The sequence below is a fragment of the Sciurus carolinensis genome, chromosome 1 (assembly GCF_902686445.1).
Source record: "Sciurus carolinensis chromosome 1, mSciCar1.2, whole genome shotgun sequence".
Lineage (NCBI taxonomy): Eukaryota > Metazoa > Chordata > Mammalia > Rodentia > Sciuridae > Sciurus > Sciurus carolinensis.
Window position 1 is genome coordinate 95,482,732 of NC_062213.1, and position 21,800 is coordinate 95,504,531.

General features: G+C 42.0%; 2 protein-coding genes and 1 non-coding gene across 17 annotated transcripts in view; all 3 read right to left on the bottom strand.

The window, feature by feature from the left end:
* Nucleotides 1-3,325: 3,325 nt before the first annotated feature.
* Hax1 (HCLS1 associated protein X-1) lies at nt 3,326-6,247 on the bottom strand. Of its 2 annotated transcripts, none has more exons than XM_047563574.1 (7): nt 6,099-6,247; nt 5,275-5,537; nt 4,924-5,111; nt 4,199-4,250; nt 3,949-4,055; nt 3,734-3,824; nt 3,326-3,585 (listed from the first exon to the last, which is right to left on the bottom strand). In XM_047563574.1, exons 1-7 carry the CDS (start codon nt 6,149-6,151, stop codon nt 3,500-3,502), a joined length of 840 nt encoding a protein of 279 aa, XP_047419530.1. In that variant the 5' UTR covers nt 6,152-6,247; the 3' UTR covers nt 3,326-3,499. The 2 variants fall into 2 exon arrangements, with proteins under 2 accessions (XP_047419530.1, XP_047419541.1); XM_047563585.1 differs by lacking the exon at nt 6,099-6,247 and adding an exon at nt 5,892-6,052.
* A 1,472-nt stretch (nt 6,248-7,719) lies between these two features.
* The window catches only part of Ubap2l (ubiquitin associated protein 2 like), a 42,937-nt gene continuing 28,856 nt past the window's right edge, over nt 7,720-21,800 (bottom strand). For 2 of the 14 annotated variants that reach the window (XM_047542616.1, XM_047542613.1), the window contains exons 17-28: nt 21,532-21,706; nt 21,119-21,191; nt 19,601-19,796; nt 19,426-19,514; nt 18,306-18,359; nt 17,519-17,600; nt 16,342-16,559; nt 15,767-15,872; nt 10,864-10,931; nt 9,727-9,924; nt 9,271-9,321; nt 7,720-7,773 (exon numbers count right to left, since the gene is read on the bottom strand). In XM_047542616.1, coding sequence (XP_047398572.1) covers nt 7,735-7,773; nt 9,271-9,321; nt 9,727-9,924; nt 10,864-10,931; nt 15,767-15,872; nt 16,342-16,559; nt 17,519-17,600; nt 18,306-18,359; nt 19,426-19,514; nt 19,601-19,796; nt 21,119-21,191; nt 21,532-21,706 — 1,349 coding nt within the window. In that variant the 3' untranslated portion in view covers nt 7,720-7,734. Of the gene's footprint in view, nt 7,774-7,864; nt 8,460-9,270; nt 9,322-9,726; nt 9,925-10,863; nt 10,932-13,749; nt 14,146-15,766; nt 15,873-16,341; nt 16,560-17,518; nt 17,601-18,305; nt 18,360-19,425; nt 19,515-19,600; nt 19,797-21,118; nt 21,192-21,531; nt 21,707-21,800 lie in introns of those variants that run through there. The other 12 variants (XM_047542607.1, XM_047542606.1, XM_047542619.1 and 9 more) reach the window with 10 other exon arrangements.
* On the bottom strand, nt 17,679-17,815 carry LOC124968703 (small nucleolar RNA SNORA58). The gene has a single exon (XR_007105821.1). It is a non-coding gene; the product is annotated as a small nucleolar RNA SNORA58 (small nucleolar RNA).

Below are 21,800 nucleotides of genomic sequence, written 5' to 3' on the forward strand. Positions count from 1 at the left end.
CAAGTAGCTGGGATTATGGGTATGCGCCACTGTGCCTAGCTAGTTTCATCTTTTTGAAGACATCTCTTCTGGACCCTTCTGACACACTACAGCCTGGACCATTTGTTTATCTAAAGCACAGCCATATCATAGAGCCTCCTTTCATCATTATGGGGGTTGTCGAGTCAACTCAAAGCTCGTTTTCTGATGAAGAGAACCTTGAATGAAATTGTTCCTTCCTTCCTCCAGAAGCTTCCTAAGAATAGGTACATAAGAGATAAATATTGGAGACCTTTCACATATAAAAATGTATAATGCACTCCCACATTTTATAGTTTTAACTAGTACACAATTCTAGACTGAAAGTAATTTTCCTTCAGTATTTGTAAGTTTTCTGCTCCATTTTTTCCTTTGCTTTTTAAAAATTTTTAGGTTTTTGAGATATGGTTTCCCTGTTGCCCAGGCTGGCCTTGAACTCCTGAAGTCAAGTCATCCTCTAGTCTCAGTCTCCCAAGGGCTACAGGCACATGGCAGTGTGGATGGCTCTTAATTTTTATTTTTTAAAAAAATAATTTTATTCATTTGTTGGACACTTATGTTGATTCAATAATATGGTGGTTGTGAAGAATGCTGCCATGAACATGGGAAGACAGATCATCTCTTCAACATACTGATTTCATTTCCTTTGGATTTATACCCAATAGCCAATAGTGGAATTGGATCTCCACTGTCTTTTTTTTTTTTTTTTTTTTGCTTTGAAATGGTCTTGCTAGGTTCCTAGGCTGGTCTGGAACTCCTGAATGCAGTGATCCTCCTGCCTCTGCCTCCCAGAGTAGCTGGGACTACAGGTGTCTACTGTCTCTTTTTAAAAAAATTAATTATATATGATATATATACAATGTTATATTATGTATAATATATATTTGTTGTTGATGGACCTTTATTTTTAAAAATTTTTTCATTAGTTGTTGATGAACCTTTATTTATATGCAGTGCTGAAAACTGAACCTGGTGCCTCGCACATGCTAGGTAAGCATTCTACACCTGGGTCACAACCCCAGCCCTCTATTGTCTTTTAATTCATGTTGCTATTAAAGTTTATGTTCTGATTCCTAATCCTCTGTGATCTCTCTCTCTTACCCAAGTTTAAAAATTTTCCTTGTCTCTAGTGTTCTAAAATTTCATATGATGTGCCTTGGGGTTTATTTTCATCCCTCATGTCTAGCATATTGTGGGTCCTTTCAGGTTGAAAAGTAATGTCCTTCCACTTTGGGATATTTTTCTTTAATTGATGATTTATATCTATCTTCTTTGTGTTTCAACTACTTTTTTGGATATTTCCTTGTCTTCAAAATAGTTTTAGTTTTTCTATATCTTTTATGACATTTTTAATTCCCCAAAGTTCTTTGGCTTTTGTTTTTCTTTTCTAGCATCCTGATGTAATTTCTTATTATTTTTCCCCCAACCTTGAACCCAGGGCCTTGATCATACTAGGTAAACACTCTTATCACTGAGCTATACTCCCAGTTCCTTTAGTTTTGAGACATAGTCTCACAAAGTTTCCCAGGCTAGTCTCAAACTTGGAATTCTCCTGCCTTGGCCTTGCCAGTAGCTGGAATTACAGGTATATGCCACCACACTTGGATAGTTGTAAGGATACAAGATATTACCTTATATTTCTAAATATTAGTTTGTGTGCTTGCTAAGTTTTCCTCTCTACCTAGTGTGTTTCTTCCAAGTTGCTTCTTTTGTATGAGTCTCCATTACTCAAGTTAGAGGTTTCCTTATATATGATCTTTGGCTTCATTTGTTATTTATGGTAAAATTCTAAAAAGATGGCTGGAAAAAATCAATTGTATTCTTATAAACTATAGCAGTTGAGAAAAATAAAAAGATGGAAAGATTAAATAAGTGGTTTTTTAAAATATTTTTTAGATGTTAATAAGACCTTTATTTTATTCATTTATTTATATGTGATGCTAAAAATCGAACCCAGTGCCTCACACATTCTGGGCATTCTACCACTGAGCCACAACCCCAGCCCTACAAGTGATATTTAAAGTGTGATAAAGGCACAAAGATAAGTAGATGAGTGAAAGAGAATAGAAAGACCTAGCACAGATATGTATATTTATAAATACTTATCTAACCATTAATATACTATTTTCCAAATGGTAAAAAATAAAATTGTTCCCCCAATTCAGACCATACACATAGATAAATATAGGTGGATATCAAAACCTAAAAAGAAAAAAACTATGAAACTTTTACCAGATAAATAAGAGAATATCCTTTTAACTTTGGGTTAGGAGAGATTGCTGAAAGATATAAAGAAAACTAATCACAAAGGAAAACATAAAATTTGGCTACAACAAATCAACAGCTTCTGTCCACCAAAAGATATAATAAAAAGACAAATTTCATTATTATCAATTCCTGTCCTTGACTCTTATGTGCCTTTTTAGAAAAAAAAAAATCCCTTTATCATTTTAGTGTGGTTTATAGAGGAAATGGAGGTAGGTAAATGTGTAAAACTTGCCATTCCTAATCATAGTACTAAAAACAATTTTTCCATGAGAAAAAGATCTAGTAATGTTTGTGCTAGTTATATTTTTCTAACATACATAAAAATAAAAACAGCCAGTAAGGAAATATCCACCTATGTACTTCTTCATATTATCTCATGAATTATCCAGTCAGTGGTCCTATAGTTAGGGAAACAGTTATCCCCTACTTCACACCGACACACCTTTTTGGGGGGGGGGGGAATCTAATGTATTGATGTAATTTTTTTTTTTTTTTTGGTGGTATTAAGGATTGAACCCAAGACCTCACAGATGCTAGGCAAGTGCTTTACCTCTGAGCAGCAACCCCAGCCCTTTATATTTTGTTTTATTTTGAAATAGGCTCTAAGTTGCCTAGGCTGGCCTCAAATTGTGATCCCTCTTGCCTCAGCCTCCCAGATGGTTGTGATTAGACATGTACCACTATGCCCAGCTTGATGTATCCTTTCCTAGAAATATTATTGGCATTATCTGTAGTTATCTCAATAAGAAAATCAGTTTCTAATGGTGTCTGACTCTATAGCAAATCAGGTTTTGGAAGTGGAACAAAAAATTTAAACTAAGGGGGCTAGGGTTATAGTTCAGTGGTAGAGTGCTTGCTTAGCATGTGTAAGGGACGGGGTTCAATTCTCAGCACCACATGTAAAATAAAGGTACTGTGTCCATCTACAACTAAAAATATATGTATTTTTTAAATAAGACAACTGTAAGCCAAAATATTTGGAAAGCCCTGAATGATTCTGGAAGGTGAAACAGTGTTAACAAAAGAAAGACCAGAGACCTTTAGCATAAATAAAGGTTTTATTGGTCAGTCTAGGTGAGTGGCTGACTGACACACCCCCAAATCACTGTTCCACATATCCAAGCCCCTGAGGTGGCAGAAGAAGCTAAGCTTTTTGATGGTGGGCAACAAGTGGGAAGTGGAAAGGATCTGAAGGCCCCTAAGGTTAACAAGGCTACCGGGACCGAAACCAACGTCCTAAGAATAAATCCAGAATGGAAAAGGCATCATCCAGGGCTGGAGGTCTTGGTGATTCTGGATCTAAGGAAGACAGTCATAAACAGATAGACTAAATGACAAGAATGGGCAGAGGTAAAGGAGAGAAATAATATTAAAAGTACAAGAGTAGGAGTTTCCTTTCCCCAAGGAGTTAAGAAATGGGCCCTTTTGATTCATACTCTTAACTTACCACCTCTAGGACTGCCTTCTGGTTCTTGACGAGTTACTGTGGTCTCCCTCCGGCCCTCACTGTCCACCACAGTCCGGCGCTCTTCCACTATCTACAAGCAGAAGCCACCACCATATTCCAAAATCACTAAAGGTGAGGTCAGTGGTTTATTTATTCAAGGCCCTCTTTCCAGGGTACCCCTTGGCTAGTTACTTTACTCCTCTCTCCCAACTCACCCCATCTGGTTTAGTGATCTTGGTCACAGAGATGCTTTTGAAATAGGATTTGGGCTGGGGCTGAAGAACTGGGCCAAGACCTTCCTGGGAAACCTGGGAATCAAGATCTGAAAAGGCAAAGAGATGAAGCACCAAAAGACAGTTCAAGTGAAAAAAGGGGACGAGTATAGCATGAAGAAACTTCAGAGAGAAAGAACACAATTTCAGAATAACAGAGGGATGGTAAATGTCCCATCCCCTCTACACTCACCATTGTCTTCTCTGGCTCTAGGATGGGGAGTCACGGGCCAGATATCATCAAACTGTAGAAGAAGTCACAGTAGGTGAAAAGTCACCCTCTAATTCGAAACTTGAAGGATCACAGACTCCAAACTATTAAAAGTACCCAAACTCCCTTTCCTCAAGACAAACAATTCCATTTAGAATGGCTTTATTTACTTAGCCCTCCTGGATGTTATCTATCCTTCTACCAAAAAGTCTTCCTAAAAATGACACTTTCCTGTATTCCCCCAACAATCCTGCTTTTAGCCAAGAATCACTGTTTTTTTTTTTTTTTTGTTTGTTTGTTTGTTTGTTTTTTTAAACAAAGAGCAGAATTCCCATTTTCTCCCAAAGAAAACCCTACAAAGGGCTGGGGTTGTGGCTCAGTGGTAGAGCGCTTGCCTAGAATGTTCTATCCTCAGCAACACATAAAAAAATAAAGTTATTGTGTCCACCTACAACTTGGAAAAAAAATAAACCTACAAAAAACTCAATATAGAAAACAGGGGCTGGGAGATCAGCTCAGTGCTAGAGCATTCATCTAGCACATGGAAGGCCCTAGCACCATAAAACAAACAAAAACAGAGAAGTACACTAAGTGGAGAACCCAGAATTTCAACCCAAGTCTTTGAGCTACCAACAATAATTCTAGTCATTGCACTTTATTAGTGGTCTCTCACAGATTCTCAGTTCATGTTCAGATGGGGTACTCACCCTATGAAAAGGTTTCTGGGACCCCCAATCTGGTGCTGGTTTAGGGGACTCAGTTCTTGCATCACTCTCCAATACCCCACCAAAGATCCTGGGTTGGTGACTATCTGGGTATTTAAGCATTGAGTCCCGAAGTGTCTGTCCCTCCCGAAGTCTCTCACCAGGTGTTTCTGATTCAGGACCTGGAAGCTCTGTAGAAAGGTGGCAGGTGGATACTGGGGTAGGAAAGGACTTAGGTCCCTTAAATCTCTCTGAAATCATGTCTTCTCATACTTTCCATCCCCTAACTACACCTTATTTCACCCACTAATCCACTAGAAACCCCTGGGTTCTCCCTCAGGGAAATCCACACACCAGGAGGGCGGGAAGGCAAGGTCCAGGCCCCCATCTCGCTGAAGATACTATTGAAATCCCGTACTAGGTCATCAAAGCCGAAGTTATCCTGAAAACGCATCCCTTCTCCTGGGCTGAAGCCGAAACTGAAGCCAAATTCCTCTGGGGGCTGGGAACCATCAAACCTCCGGTTCCCATGGCCACATGTGGCTCCTTCCTCTTCCTCTTCCTCATCGTCCTCATCTTCGTCTCGAGTCATCCCCCCAAAAAAGGGATCTCTGTGGCTAAGGGTGGAGGCAAACAAGCCACCAAGAGTTCAGCACAACTTAAGCCATACAATCAATTCAAGCTATAAAATCAACATCAACTCAAGGCTGTCAAAGTGGGTAACAGCAGGGGTCTGGGAAGCTGGGAAGGTTAAAACATAACAAATAGCTGACAGGTGTTTCTGGTATCTTGTTTCGTTTTTTTATCAGTCAATCCTCACCTCGAAGCTCCTCCCAAACACCTGCCCCTGGTTTTTCTTCAGTGTCCCCCAGTCCCTCCCCAAGGTCCTGATACTTGCTCACTGTCCTCTTCCCCAGAACAGCCCCATTGTCCTCCCCACTCCCGCCGCCCGCGGGTTCTTGTTGCATCACCCCAGGTTGGAGAAAGGTTGTTGCTCTTTCTCCTCTTAACGACGGACTTGGTCACTGTCTCGGAGCGAGTGCTCAATGTTGAGATTTCTGTCCTCTCCGCAGGAGATGAAAGAGGAGAAAGGAAGTATTTCCAAAAACATGGCGAAGGGGTCAAGTTCCTCCCAGAAGTCCTCCCACCCTCTTTACCCAGACCTGACCTACTCTCACCTCCGAGGTCCAGAAAAGCCGAAAAAGCCCCGGAAGAGGTCAAAGAGGCTCATTCCCGTACTGGGACTCGAACCTTGGAACCTCTCGCGCAGCCCATTCGCACCAGAGGGAAGTCTGCACTACGCTGTCGGAAATTGAGCGAAGCGTCAGTTCACGCTGCCGGAAAGCAAGCCTGAGATGCCGTAAAATGACTCTAAGCCACTGAGGGCCCAGATGAGCGGCGGGAGGTGCTCCTTAGAAATTAAGGGCTTTATCTTTACCCACCGCCCCCGACCCCTTTCAGTTTCCTGTGAGGCCGGTAGGTTTGCCAAAATTTCGTTTTCCAGTGATCACTTCCCTTCCTAGGTCGTATCGACCTGCCAACCGAAGGTGTCTCGAGGGTTTGACTCGATGGTCTCCGGCAGCCACGAGAGGGCAGCCCAACCGCATAAATGGAGCGATCTGAGCCCGGCCCCCTCCCCCGCCCTCAGTCGCCCCTTGATCCCGCCTCACCACCCCCAGGACTAAGGGCACAACAGCAGAAACAATCTCGCCGCCTCTCTCGGTCGCATTCTAAACCGATCGGGGGACATCTAATATCAGGAATGGACCAAGTATTTTACCAAGCTCCTTCAAGTACTGAACTCCCCAAAGCTGATAACGACATGGGGGGAGTGTATGGAATTCATCTCAAGCTACTAGAGTTTGTCATAACCATAAAGGATTCCTTTTTCTAAAGAAACTCTGCAACCAGCAAGATAAAGGACTTGTAGGACAACCAGGGAAGGGAACAAAGAATTTGGGGCTGTAAGAACTCCTTTTGCCCGGCGCGATAGACCACGCCTGTATTCCCAGTGACTCGGGAGGCTGAAGCAAGAGGACAGCAAATTCGAGGCTAGCCTCAGTGACTTCAAAAAATAAAAAGCTGGGGATGTAGCTCAGTGGCAGAGTCCCTAGGTTCAATCTTCAGTAACAAAATAAAACTAAAAAAGACTGGAGATGTAACTCAGTGGTAGAGCACCGTTAAGAATTCAATCCCCAATATCCTTAGGGTCAAAAATCCCTTTTTCAGCCTGGAGCAGTGGGCCTGCATCTGTAGTCTAACAGTCAGACCCCATCTCTTTTGTCATTCACTTTCAAAGCCTCTCCCTTCCTGCACCTTATGCCCACCCTAGGTCTTGCTCTAGAGTACTACTTTTGTGGATCTGGGTATAGCTAAACCACATAAAAGCATTCAAGAACTACTGTAGTCTCATTCTAGCAGGGAAATGGTTTGCCAGCCAAAAGTGAATGTTGCCTTCCAACTTCTTTTCAGTTTTGTCTGTGGATCCATCTAGGTCATATTTAACACTCCATAAAGCCATTTTTCTTTGAACTTGTCTCGGCTCCTTCTTCATCCTCCCCCCTTTCCATTCAATCTCTATCCTCTCCCTTCACTGTCTGAAATGTGAAGATGTGGCAGTTTCTGGAAGAAATGAAGATTTGTAGTGGTTCTTTTCAGTCACAAGTGAAATTCTTAGGGGTGAAGGGAAGAAATTCCCTTCCAGGGCAAGATACTAGCACATTAAGGTCAGAGTAGTTCTTAAAGGGCAAAGATTTCATTTTATTCCACTGCCTTCGAGGCCTGCAAGAGGAGGCCCAGTTGGTACGGTAATACTTATTCACCAAGCTGGTCATCGACGAGACTGAGGATATCCTAGACGGAGCAAGAATGGGCAGAGGCTGAAGGTAGAGGTTTTCTTTTTATATATACAAGACACATTAATCCATTAAATTTGAGGACACAGTACAAAAAAAAAAAAAAAAGAAAAAGAAAAAAAAAAACCACTTTAACTAATTCATCTGACAATGCTGTTCATATTCATGACGCCATTTTTTTGTTGTTTTGTTTTCCTAATAATAAAGGAGGAGACTTAGGGCTGTTGGGCTGATATATATTTGGGGGTCCCGCCTCCCCACCTCACCCATACACCACCAGGGTGAACAGGAAGAAGTGAAGGAAGTGCAGGGCCCACAGCAAAATTTCATAATCTTGAATGCAAGGGAGGAGGAAGAGGAAAGGAAGGGGGAAAAAAAAGAAAGAAAATACAAATCCTATAATACATACAACAGGATGGGGATGGTATAGGAATGGGACAGACATGAAGCTGAGGCATGGGGTGGGCCGCTGGGGGTGGGGGGCAGCGGAACCCCCCCACATTCCTTTCTCTCTTTGATGCTGTTTCCATAGTTTCCAGGCTGAGAAGCCCTCTCAGAAGATAGGACCGGGAGAGGAGGGTCAGGGCCTCAGTTGGCCCCCCAGCTGTAGCTGTTGTAGGCAGACTTGTTGGTCTGGGGCTTCTGCGGGATGGAGCTGGTCTGGCTACGTTGCCCGCTGCCCGTCTGCAGGGGAATGGGAGGATGATGGGGAGGAAAAAGGTGTCTAGTTAGTGGGACAACTTCAGGTGGAGATGTGCAAAACTGCCTTACTCTCCTGTTCCCCTTGCTCAGACTCTACTTTTCAACCACAGAAAATTTAGTTTCCGTAGCTAATATGCCCCCTCTTACATGCAAGAAAGCATTTTTGACCTTTAAATAGGGGAAAGATGAAAAGAGGACAAGATACCTTTTAAGATAGGATAGTGACTCAGTTCTGCACATTTTGAATTCTACCTTCTCCCACTACCCCCAATCTGGGTCTGGAAAAAAGGGTACTATGAAAATTATGGTTCTTGGAAATGAGTGATCACAAGGTGATTCCATTTTCATTAATTCCCATGAATGTCTCACTTTGAAAAGCTGAGAGCAGGGATACCCTACTTCTAGGTCTCCAGTCAACTATGATGGAGCTCTTAATAGGTCTCTTGTACCACCCCCGTGGATCCATCCACCACCACACATCACATCTATGAGCCTGTTTCAGCAAGGAAGGAGAGACAGTCTGAGGCCTCAGGCTCCAGATTCTGCCTCAACAATCTCTTCCATTCTGGTAACCAAGTGTTTTTTTCCAGAGTTGGGGAAGGGTAGAAAGATAAAGAGGGTATTGAGGAGGGAGGGAGGAAAGAGGACAGGGAGGCCAGAGAGCTCAGCAAGGTGTTTTGTGTTTGTGTATCCTGGTGTGTGACCGCGCAATCTTTTCAAGTTCCCTGAGGCTTTGGAGGTGAAATGGGGTCTAAAAAGGAGTGGGTTCAAGCATATCATTCAGTTTCATTACCTGCTCCTCCTGCTGGCGCTGGCAACAGAGAATCATCTGCAAATATGGTAGCTGAGGCAGAACCAGGATATATGGAAAATAAAGGGACAAACTTTGACAATAGAACTCCACCATTAGAAGGGAAAGCTATAATGTCAGGAAAGGGGGAAGGCTGGGAGAGGTAAAAGGGAAGTGACACCCAGGTCTGATGGGATGAGGACAACTGTGCCATGGGAGGAGGAAAAAAGACACCAAAGGAACTGGGCAAAAAGGGTTTTGATCTGGCCCCTTCTCTGACATTTCCTTTGCCGGCCGCTCGTGTTATGTGCGCTTGTGTCTGTATGTGCTGTGTGCCCCTGGCTGGCACTGGGGAGGACTGGGTGAAGGTGGTGGTGAGGAAGGGTAAGAAAAGGAAAGGGAGTTTAAAGGGAGAGGAAGTAAGAGGAAGGGAAAGGAGAGAAGGAGAAGGGCTGTTACCTGGCCATCCTGCTGCAGGTGATGGTGAAGGATCTGGGAGTGCGGCTGCTGATGGGGGGTCAGAATGTGCATAAAGGGGGCAGGTGGGTAGGCAGCAGCTGTGGCCGGATTGATGGGCCCCCCACTTCCTAGGGCTGAAGGCAAGTTGAAGGAGGCAGCAGGAGTACCGGAATGAAAACCTTGTTTCTCAAAGGACTGCTATTCAGGAGGACAGGAGGAGAAAGAGTAAAAGATATCAGCAAAGGAATCCTGGGAATTTCTGAGCCAAAGCTCCCCCCACCTCAGAAAACAGCATGGTTGGAAGGAACAGAACATCTGAAGTCAAATATTCAAGTCTCAGTCCCAACTCTTCCCCTTTAACAGCCACCCAATCCTTGGGAAAATACCAATCTCTCAGCCTCAGTTGACTCATACATAAAACAGGGATGCTACTGACCTCTCTATTGTAGGGATCAAATGCAAGGATAAACATGAAGTTACTGTAAAATCTAGTGTTGTATATGAACATAGGGAAATTAGCTGACTATTCTTGGCCTTCCTGCCCCTGGAGTTGGGTAGGAATTAGAACTACTTGGACATTCTAAGAGAAATGAATATACACTGAGGTACTGAGTGTTCAAGGACTTGGCTCTGTGGCACTCTCTGCTCCCCAAACCCCTTACACTTTATAGCAAACTTTTAGTTATTTATGTGATGGGGGATTAAAGAAACAAAACAACTTGTGGCTAACTCTGTAACAAATGCTTCACTTAGGCACTCAGTTATATCCTTTCCCATTCCTACTTTGGTTAGACTTACAAAGAACAGAAAAAAATTAGCTTCCCTTCTTTCCCATACTTGTTCTCTTGGAAAATTATGAAAAAGGTTGGGAATGGGTGGGTTAAGAGGGCCAGGACAACTGCACGATAAGCCATATCACATTACAACAATGTTCCACACCTCACCTTCCTATTCATTTTTGTTGTTGCTCTTCTCAGAGGGCTAAGTTCCATCTCCTGAAGAAACTGAAATCTAGAGACCATTTTAAAAAGGTAGGATGAACTTGACACCTTTTCTGTTGTTCTTGCCCATTTTTTCTACCAGTGCAACTTCACTTCCTATCTCTTTTTCTACTTCTGTCCAGAGCCAGGCACCTACCTGGGTTTTGGAGTACACAGATCCAGAGATATCTGGCACGCCCGTGTTACTGGAGGTGACTGAAACACCTGAGGGGGGAGGAAACAGACAGGAGGGTTAGCTCAGCTAGCTGCTGGCCCTGTTCCTGGGGTGAAATGACGTCTGCAGCCTTTCTAGCTATAGCACTGCAAGGGAATTTTGGTCTGTTTTTCCACCTTCAGGTCAGTTCTGAGATTATAAGAGTTCATGACACTCAGACTCCCTAAGAGTTCATTTTCCTTTTCCAGATGTATGTAGAGTGTATGTAAGGCTGAGGTGAGCTGTTTTTTGGGGGGGAAGCAAGGGGTAATAACCAAACCTCATTAGCATATGTGATTTCAAAACACTTCTGTGCCAAAGCCAAAAGGATGTAATAAAAATTTAATGTCCACTTCAAACCAATCCACCCAAACCCCACACAGTTCTGCCCCTGAAGACTTGGATAGTTCCTGAAGAGACAATTTTTGGGCTCAAAATCCATACTAAGTACTGGAGGAACAGTCCAAATCACTCCCCAAGAGCACTTTTAGTCTTAGAGCCTTAGCTCACTTAGTCTACTTTTTCCAGTCTTGGAGCTTTTCAGCTATTTTTTATTAATTTCCATTTATGCAATTTTAAGCACAGTGGCAGGGAGGGGAAAGTATGTAGATAAGGGTAGACTATTTCCTAAAGCCTATACAAAAACTAAATGTCATGGTCATTTTTAGTTTACAACTTCAGTTCTCCATGAAATTCAGCTCTAACCCACATCCCAATTTGCATGTTTCCAGTTCAAATACTTCCTAAAACTACTACAGTTTTAAGGAAACTATAGCAGTATAACCATTCATTTTAATTTGTTCTCCTCAAACTGAAATATATACTACCTTCTTCTTCCTAGGGTTTGGGCAATGGATCAAGGAGACAGAAAAAGCCATGGGATAAATAATCTAGCAGTTCAAAAGAAATTTTAAAGATTTCAGAAATAAACAGGAATTTAAAGCATGATTTTAAAGATACATTAGGTCCCATAAAGACAAAATGAAACCAGAATAACTTTGGGTTTCTATCTATGCCCTGGTCCTCTGCTGTTAGACCACTCTGATGGAAAAGTTTTTCAGAAGCACTGTATTAAAGTGAACAAATCACAAGTAAGGAATTCTCTATTTACCCACAATACAACAGCAGCTCCCCTTCAAACTCCAGCACCCAAATCCTCCCAACCAATGCCTAGGACAAAGCCAGCCTTCAGAAGTTAAGCCCACCTTGGACAGTCACTTTAGAATCTTCCCAACAGAAGAGGCATCTTAACCTGGAAAACCCTCCCACATCATAAGTCCAGATAGTTCCAGGGAGGAGCAAACACCAACTAGGAAAAAGAACAGAACTACAGAAACCAAGCAAAAGAAAATACTTCCCCATCTCCAAAGTATCAAATCTATACTCTGAAGGCACTGAAGTAGAAGGGAACTAACTTCAGGTGCTCATGTAGAGAAAAACAGGGTAGCAGGCATAATTTTAAGGACAGGAGTTCATGTACAGAAATGGCTACAAAATAAAGTCTGTGGGGAAGGATTGGGACTCAAGGTAGAATAAACATATAAATAGAACATTTTAAAGACAAATCCCAAGAAACACTGATTTTTCTTTACTGCAAAGGCTCACTCTTTGCAAATCAAGGCTAGGCTGCTCTGTAGGAGGGGAAAAATGACTAACTGGATTCTTAATCTGGGTGGCAAGGAGACATTTAATTCTAATATGCCCCTACCTCATCTCATTCTTTTCAGAGACTAAACTAGCTAAAAAACAGCTTCTAGTCCAGAGGTCTTAAATTGGATATGAGGTTAAGGAATTAGAAATGCAGGGGGAAAAAAGGGGGAGAGAGAGAGAATACTGTGTAGTCACCATAAATAGTCTCAAGGTTAGTATTAGAGAATCTAGAAAATAATGGGTATTGATTTCCCTACCATATGCCATGGTTATGCTCAGATTAAAGATCTCTCATTTTCTTTCCAGTATCAGGTCCTGCCTATACCTACTCCCAAACAGTGATAATCATTCCAACATAATGTGGATGGTAGGGAGGAAAAACAAGAACCATTCTCTCCTAGTATGACAGCCCCTAACCCTAAACCCTCCACAGAGCAAAGTAACTCCAGAGGGCTGGGAACAAATACAAGGAAAGCTGAACACTTTGGTTTCTAATTAACCAAAGATGGTGATCTAAGTTAACTCTATAAACAAAAAGGGCTGATGGTGTACTAGATGGTGAACTGAGTGGTGATTAGAATTCCAATAGTTAGGATGTCTAATCAAATCTCTCCCATATATCCTTTGCTACCCACAAGTGCAAAATAACTAATAATCCACAATCTCTGAGAAGCCTCAAAGGACTAAGAACAATGTTCCAGGCTAGCACAGTTTCCACAGAACCTGATCCATCAACTAGCTGATCACCAATGATTATATCAATTCTTAATCAGCCAGTCAGCCTTTGGGAACCAGATGTGGGAATTAAACCTTAGAAAATACTTCCCTAACAACAGCTTTGAACATCATCTCTTTTGCCTTTCACTCTATAAACTTTTTTGTCCTTTCTCCTCTGCTTATGTCAGAGGCAAGGGGAAGACCCAAATGGAAAAGTGAAAAGATATAAGCATGGGAATAAGGGATTTTTCTAAGTAGCTTCCTTCACCAACCAATCAACAGGCTGGAAAATGAGGTTGTTTCCCCTCCTCCCACCTTAAAAACAATCATACAGAAAAGTTAACAGCTCTTTGCCTATGCTGGGGTCTGAATTAAAAGGCCACCCTCCACCCTTCATCCACAATACAACATTGGTTCCTAGTGTCCAGAAAGACATGCACGGAAAGAACGCCAGAGTTAGCTAAAGAAATACCACAGTTTATTGAAGACTACAAATATTTTTGTTACAAGTTGAAACTACATGCCTTCCAGAAATCAAAAGCAACAGCAGGTGTGTGCATTGATGCTTCAGAGGTGGCTGCACCGCTTGAACTCGAAATGGGTAAGACAGGGTCAGACACAAGGGGGAGAGGGAAATGGGGAAGGGGCAAGTTCAAAAGCCCAGAAGGTATCCACCAACTCATTTCCCCAAGCCACGCAGGCCATGGCCTCAGCTCAGCAGGCTCTCCTCAGTGGTCTGGTTCTGAAACAAGACTTCAGTGCAAATTTATACACACACACAAAACACAGCCCCCAGCCTTGGGCCAAATTAGCTCTCAGCCGTCCAGAAATGCTTGTAAGGGGGTGGATATTTTCTTCCTAAAAGGAATCAAATACATAAAAATAAATGAATTTAGAGGTTGATGAGGAATGGAATGACAAGAGCCCTCTGTGGGGTTGGGAACTGGGGGTTCTCAAAGGGCTAACTGTTTCTGAAATCTTAAGGGAAGTAAGAAGCTAGGATTTCCAGAATCAGATATGCCAACTCTCTTATATTATCAACCACCTACCTTATACCTCTTAAATTCTCACACCTGGACCAGCTGAAGCTTAATTTTAATGTTCCTAAAATGGGGCCATACCAAGTCAAAAGGCTTATAATCCTCCCCCCATCAACAAGACCTTGCTCAATGACAGCAGTGGAGGAGTCTGAGTATTAAATGGGGCTTTTCTCAGGATTTAAAAAATTATGACCCACTCTTAAGTCATACAGCTCAATCCAAAGCTCCACCTGGCTACTAATTAATTCCTAGAGCTATTCTTTCTTGCCTTCTGTGCTCAGTTTAAGACAGTTTCCCAATTACTAAGAATTCTGAGCTTAGTGCAGTGATGCATGCTATAACTCCAGCAACTTAGGCCAGTCTCAGTAACTTACTAAGATCCTATCTCAAAATAAAAAAATAAAAGGAACTGGGGATATTTATAACTAAGTGGTAAAATGCCCCTGGGGTTCAATCCTCAGTATCAAAAAAATAAAATGTTGGGCAATTTACCCATCTGGAGCCCACAGAGATATTGCTCCGTCCAAATCACCTTGAAACTAACTGAGCTGAGAGTTTTGAAAAGACAATCCTCAACCCCAACCCCTAGCAACTGCAATAAGTTCCTCCTTATATTTGTCTATAAGTCACTGAAAAAAGTAAATGGGACTGTTTTATTAAATGACTCCAACTCCTCCTTACTTTCATCCCTCAAAAGTGGAGCATAGATGTCAAGCATCTAGTTGTAGATGGACACACTATCTTTATTTTTATGTGGAGCTGAGGTTCAAACCCAGTGCCTCATGTGCCAGGCAAACGCTCTACCACTGAGCTACAACCCCAGCCCCTAGGCTAAGTATCTTTTAGGTCAGTACTTATCCAGAGGATTCTTACAATTTCCTCCCTGCCATCAGATGTGCAAATGAACTTTGTAAGGAGACCAGTCAAAAAAATGAAGGAATCTAAGGGTCTAGCTCTCCCAGTCTAATTCTCACTCTACTGAGTAGCCATGCCTATTCCTATTCTCCATCTCTTAGGTCTTCTAGCTGGGGAATGAAAGGGGAATCGTAAGAATAGTAGTACTACCAAAAGACTTAAGCCAAGCCTATCAATCATACTGTAAGCTACAAGAGCATTAAACTCTTCTTTTCAACAAATATATCCTCTTTATACTGTCAGTGCCATACACCTGTGTCCACTGGTATCTCAGCAAAATCTTAGGGTCCTTTGTCCTCCTTTTGACCCAAAGTTTAGGCCAGACAACATATTTTAGCGGCCAAAACACGCCCTTGAGCATAATCATGTAGTAGAAGCATTTATTAGTCCAGAGCCTCTGTTGATGATGCTCCTAGACACCCAATTCAGCCAAGCATCAATAATCATATGTGGAGAGCAGAACACCCTCACCAACCCAGTAACACCTCACAGAGACCAATGAATCAGGGCCATGGGGAGCTTACCAGTATTGTATCCATGAGATCCATATCCACTCGGCTGTTGAAAAGGGGTGGCCGATGCATTCACACTGACATTCACACCATGCTGCTTGGAAGAGGTAGGAGCCACCTGAAGAGCAAAAGGGCCAGAACTGCAGTGAAATGGCAGCATGTACCAACCGTTTCACCTGTCCTCCTCCAGGGCCTAGTGTTCAGGTGGCTATGAATCCTGATGTAGGCTGATCACAATTTGGATAGTTAAATAAGATCCTTACTAATATTTCCATAATATACCTTTGAAATCAAGAGGTAATTTGGAGGAAGAGAAAGGGGGAGTGATATCAGGGAATACATGACTGTCTGAGGGAAGCAAAGCTGTATGGTATCACATTCCCCCTCTGGCTAATTCTAAAAATAGGTAATCCCGAGAATAATTCCACTAATTCCAGTCCCACTCCCCCTTCCCAGGTTAGAAGTAGGCCTAAAGTGGAAACTGTTCTTCCTTATTCATTGCTATAGAGTTATCTAGCTTTGAAAGCAGCTAGGATAGTGTCAGGGCTAGAATCCTTCGCCACAGGAGACCAAGGCTAAGCACTCACAGGGAACACAGCAGGCCCATACTGGAAGGTGCTGGGGAGGCCCGGGACCCCTGTGTAGTATGGCAGGCTGGTGTAACTGTAGCCAGGAGGCAGCGCCGGGTTCAGGAATGTCTGCTGCGTGGTGTGGTGAGTCTGCGTCTGGTTCTGTTGGGGTTGGGCCAAGGTTGTGGCCGGGGCTGGGGAGGAGGCATCCCCACGACCGAACTTTGTGAGGTCACCTGTGACAGAAGAAGCTAAATGTACCTGTTTCTTTTACTGCAATACCAATCACCTACTGGTTTTAAGTGATTCCAAGAGATCCTGTTCAAAGACTTATAAAATTCAATTTCTTAAGTTATGTTTCTTTGAAGCTCCATTCAGCATTACACAGAACACATTTAATACAGTGACAGTTAAGAATACTGTTGAGTACAGACTACTAAGCAGAAGATTCCAGAATAAAGATCCTGCATTTTTTTCTCTGCCTTCTTGTATTCTTTTACCCCAACCCCTATTTCCTTCCCTGGGAAATACCCCATGTTAGACTTGAAGAACAGTGACAGACCAGGGAAAATGACAATCAAGGAGGATGAGAGGTTAGGCCAAAAAAGAAGACCCAAGGCCTAGCAAGACAATGAGACTGCCACTGTGAGCAATGTACAGAGGCAGAGATGAGTGAGGAGGCCATTTCAAATGTTGCTTCCTTGAAAAAGCTGAAAAACCTCAGTTATAATATCATCTGGAGAGGTGGAAAGTGGAATATAGGCTTACTGCAGATGTGAGACCCTGGATTCAATCCCTAGAACAAAGAAAAAGAAAAAAAAAATGTGGGTATGTGTATATATATTTGTGTGTATCTGTGTGTGTGAGAGAGAATGATTTAGAAACAGGAAGACAACAAGTGAGATGAAAGGGAAAAGAGCTGCCACACCCTCATCTTTAGCAGGAGTGTGAATCTACCAACCACACATCATCACATCCATTTTAAACTTCTGCCAAAGTTTTTTTTTTTTTGGTGGTGCGGGGGCTTAAACCCAGGGCCTTGTGCTTGTAAGGCAAGCAATCTACCAACTGAGCTATATCCCCAGCCCTGCCAAAGATATTTAAGAACCAGGTCCCTTCCACGACTAAGCAGAGTTTTGCCACTCTTCCCAATATAATCTTCCTCTCCCTTTATTTGGCCCTATCCCAGTCATACCAGAATAAGGGTTGCTGGCCAGGCTGCCATCCCTTCCAGTCAGAGGAGTGGTGGGCGTGGGAAACGGGATGCTGTAGTAATCCTAGAACAGAGAAATAAAAGAGCAAATATTCAATGTCATTCATTCTCTAGCATGATAACTACAGGGTAAAAAGCACAAAAATGTTGGGAGTACTGCAATTTATCCAGCTACTGAACAAGCTGGTTAGAGTTTGCACAAACTCCATATTACTCTTGCATATACTGTCCCCCTTGCCTGACCATAAGCAGAATCAGGCAAGGTCTACGGATATGCCTGCTAAGGTTCCATCAGGACTGATAATTGTTTTGACCTCCACATGTCATCCCTAGCAGGATATGCCAAATTTATTTTGGATAATAAGTCTTCTTTCCTATAATTTTAAGGTTTTGAGACATATGGAAAGCATCTTAAGAGCTCCTGAGTACTCTATTGGGCTATGGATTAGGTTAAAATGTGTTTACTTCAAAGATCTCTGGAGTTTGGAGTATAGCTAAATGGTAGAGCACTTGCCCAGCATGCACTAGTTTCTGAGTAAAATCTCTAGTAACACAAAGAACAAAAAAATTAAATTAAAAAACAGGAAACTGACATTGGTTGAAAGTATGCATATAGTTGTAGTAGTCCATCTGGGCTGGACTCAGTGATAGCATGTGCTTAGTATATATACAAGGCCATGAGTTCAATCCCCAGCACCAGAAAAAAATAACCCTCCTATATTAATTTTAAGATCACTTTCTTTGTCAGAGATCCATTCTACATACTTACCAATGGAAATCTTGTCTGAAGCATCTGCAAGTCATCATAACCATATACTTGTGGCTGAAAGATATAGACGTGTAATACTAATGAGAACTGCTCATGAATGGTAAAAAAACAAGGAGCTAAAAGATAAGACAATTCAATACATCATTCACCCTCCTTCTTAGAACAGGACACAGATTATTTCCTTGGGCTAGGAATGTAGCTCAGTGATTCCTTAGCATGAACAAGGCCCCAATACTACCACAAGGAAAAAAAAAAAAAGATTGTTTCCTTAAATTTTTTTTAAAGGGAAAGTGAAGTACAAAGAGATTAAAGGACTAATAAAAGATCCTGAAACTTTCATTGAGCTACTTACTACTACTGATTCATCTAGACTGTTTCTGGGAAGCAGGATAGACACAAATTCATGAATAGCTGTGTACTCTCTATTCCGTGAACAGAATATTCCTACCTTTACTCTGTATTCTAATCTATGAATCTCGTTTAAAATTTATTTCCTACATGGAAGATTCAGATTTTACTCATTTTTCTCCCAATTTTTAAGATAAAGCAGTGTATGTTGTTGAAGAATGTCCAACAGCATTATTTGAGCATTTCATCTATATGATGTTTATCTAGACTTCCACTCTCAGGGGAACTACAGGTTTCATTTAATAGAATTTTCATACCCTACATCTTAACAGGTACTGAATACCTGGAGGTAATAGAGGATATACCAGACAAAAGTCACCAATGTCAGTCATTTATTCTCAGACAATTCCAGACTGTTGGGGAACTCTCTTCTGACCAGGATAGAGAAGCAAAGATCCCCAGAGTAAGGGAATCAATTCAACTACAGAAAACAATTCTCTAAGAAATTGAAAGAAATTCCAGGTAAACATTCTGGCCTTTGGCGTTTGAGGCCCAAAATTTCTATTTCACACAGAGCAAATACACAACAGAGGGCCTTGCCCAAGTTTAGTTCTTCTCTAAAAATGTTAACTTTTTCCCTAGGTACAAAAATTAAAAACCTATTTTATATGTGGCATTTTTTTCTGTATTATCATCTTCCGCCTGAGGCTACAGTTATAAAGAATAGTCCCATCAATACCACCTTTTGAACAAACCCTTCAGTCCTACTTACCGGGTAGGCATGTAACAGCCCTGGAGCCATAATATACGGATTAGGCAACAATGGCGGGACCCCAGGAGGGAGGTTGGGAGGAGCTTTTCCTAAAAGAAAAAAACATTTTTATGCTGTCACACAATTATTGATTTCCTCCATCCCAAAGGAATGCCATCCAAGTATGCAAAAGTACCTGAAGTCGTAGCAACCGAGCTTCGAGTTGAGGCTGTGACGGTAGAGTTGCTGCCTAGGCTAAGGCCCAGACTGCTGCCACTGTTGAGACTAGAAGAGACACTGACCACTGGGGGAGGTGCAGAGACTGTGCTGGACGTGGTAGAGAAAGTGCTGGAGGAAGAATGGAGATTCGCCTCACTCTCCACACTTGTGTGCTTCAAGGGGGAGCAATGGAAGAGACAAGGAGGAAACAACAATTAGCAGCACAGGTTATGAATGATAAACAATCCATTCTCCCGAATATGAGCATCACATCAACTTCCCAATTAAAAAGATCAGGGCATGATACCAGGATCCCTCTATTAAGGTAAAAAACTCTCTAGCTACATGTTTCTTAAGATTCGTGTGACAAAGATGGTTATTTAAAAATATATATATATATATATATTTTTTTTTTCTTTTTTTAGTTGTAAATGAACACAATACCTTTATTTTAGTTATTTATTTGTATGTTTTGCTGAGGACTGAACCCAGTACCTCATAAGTGCTAGGCAAGTGCTTTACCATTGAGCCACAACTCCAGCTAAAGATGGTTATTAATAGAGACTCATTATACATCATCATCCTGTTCAGAGAAATAGCAAAGTGGGTGGGGACAACTCCACAGAAACCAACACTGGTTGACCAGTAAGGAAATAAAGTTGAAATCTGAAAAATTATCAGAGCCTTCTCTCACAGTTTTCTTCACTAGTTCATGGATTAGAACAAAGTACAGGCTAACTTTAAAGCAGAAATTCTGTTTTAAGTAAAGAGAAACTCCTAAGTCTTAGCCCATGTATCTTTTCCTAGGCTCCTGGTAAACCTGACAGACAAAATTGCAAGAGTGAAATTAATTCTTGACCAAAAGCTTTGATCTAACCCCCGTTTTCATAAGGATGTCCAGCCTCACACTGATTATTTTCAGGACTTCTGTTCAGCATAACCCAGACCACGAGCAAGAAAAGGTCTACCAATTAGCAAGATTTTCTTTCCACCATCCCCCTTTTTTTGATGTTGGGAATTAAATGAAGGGCCTCAAGCATACTAAGCACACACTCTACCACTAAGTTATACCCTTTGTCACTAGAAGGGAATGTTGTTACATAATATATACCTTATCTCAATATAGGAACAGGAGATGGGGGACTGGGGTGGGGGTGGGGGTGTCCCTTTCCAGGCTTTAAGTAATGGTTCATAGTTCTCCATTACTTCTGGATCCTTTGGCTTCTCAACATCCCTTTACTCATTTCCCTACAACCTCAGTTCAATGACAGTTTTATTATCTCATGCAGAAATTATCAAGAATTCCCTCCTGGTAGAATTTTAGTGTTGGCTAGTTAAGAAAAGTTTAAGGGGGCTGGGGAGATAGCTCAGTTGGTAGAGTGCTTGCTTTGTAAGCACAAGTCCCTGGGTTTGATCCCCAGCACCAGAAAAAAAAAAAAAAAAAAGAAAAAAAGAAAAGTTTAAGAACCACACTTCCTTTCAGCATGATACTTACCAAAAGAGTGGAAGTCGAAGTGCGTCCAGAAGATGTTGAAGATGAAAGGGTATTCTGCTGTGTAGATAACGTGCTATAAGGAAAGAGGTTGCCATCAACTTTAGTGCTACGGCCACCTGGCCTGGAGCTTCAATCAAGAACACAAGCAACAAAATAAGGCAGAACAAAGGAACAAGAAAGTCTGAGAAAATGGTAAGTACAAAAGCCAGCAAGAGATAGTAAGCAACAGTTAAAGCAAAAGTAGATGCTCAAAGGGAAAATAAAATAAGTCTCCCTTGTCTTTACCTCCTACAGCTCTCAGGTCACCCATTTATCACAAAAGTGGGGCTAATGTGGTCTTGCCAATTAGAAAGAATAAAACAGAACCAGAGAGCTCCATCCTCACCCTAACCTCCATCCTCACCCCAAATCACCTGCTGTGTTGCGTGGTGGTGGTATTTGGAATCTCCTCACTGTGACTCAAGCCACCCAAGGAGGATGAGTGCTGATTGGTTGTTGTCAGTAAGGAAGCTGCAGATACCGTTTCATTGAGAGGGGGGATGCTAGAAGTGGAAGGTGAGTCAGATTTCACCGCAGAGCCTGTAGCACCTAGAAATAAAAGAATTCACCTCATTATAGGAAAGGAAATGTCTAAAATTGAAGAATGACTCCAGTTCTACACTGCCCCAAAGACAAGAGTATG

Excerpts from the sequence above, each read along its gene's own strand:
- Hax1 (XM_047563574.1), bottom strand. The coding sequence starts at position 6,151 with ATGAGCCTCTTTGACCTCTTCCGGGGCTTTTTCGGCTTTTCTGGACCT. Across the intron at positions 4,056-4,198 it reads TAGAGCCAGAGAAGACAATG|ATCTTGATTCCCAGGTTTCC; the intron begins GTGAGTGTAGAG and ends TTGCCTTTTCAG. Across the intron at positions 3,825-3,948 it reads AGATCACTAAACCAGATGGG|ATAGTGGAAGAGCGCCGGAC; the intron begins GTGAGTTGGGAG and ends TTCTGCTTGTAG.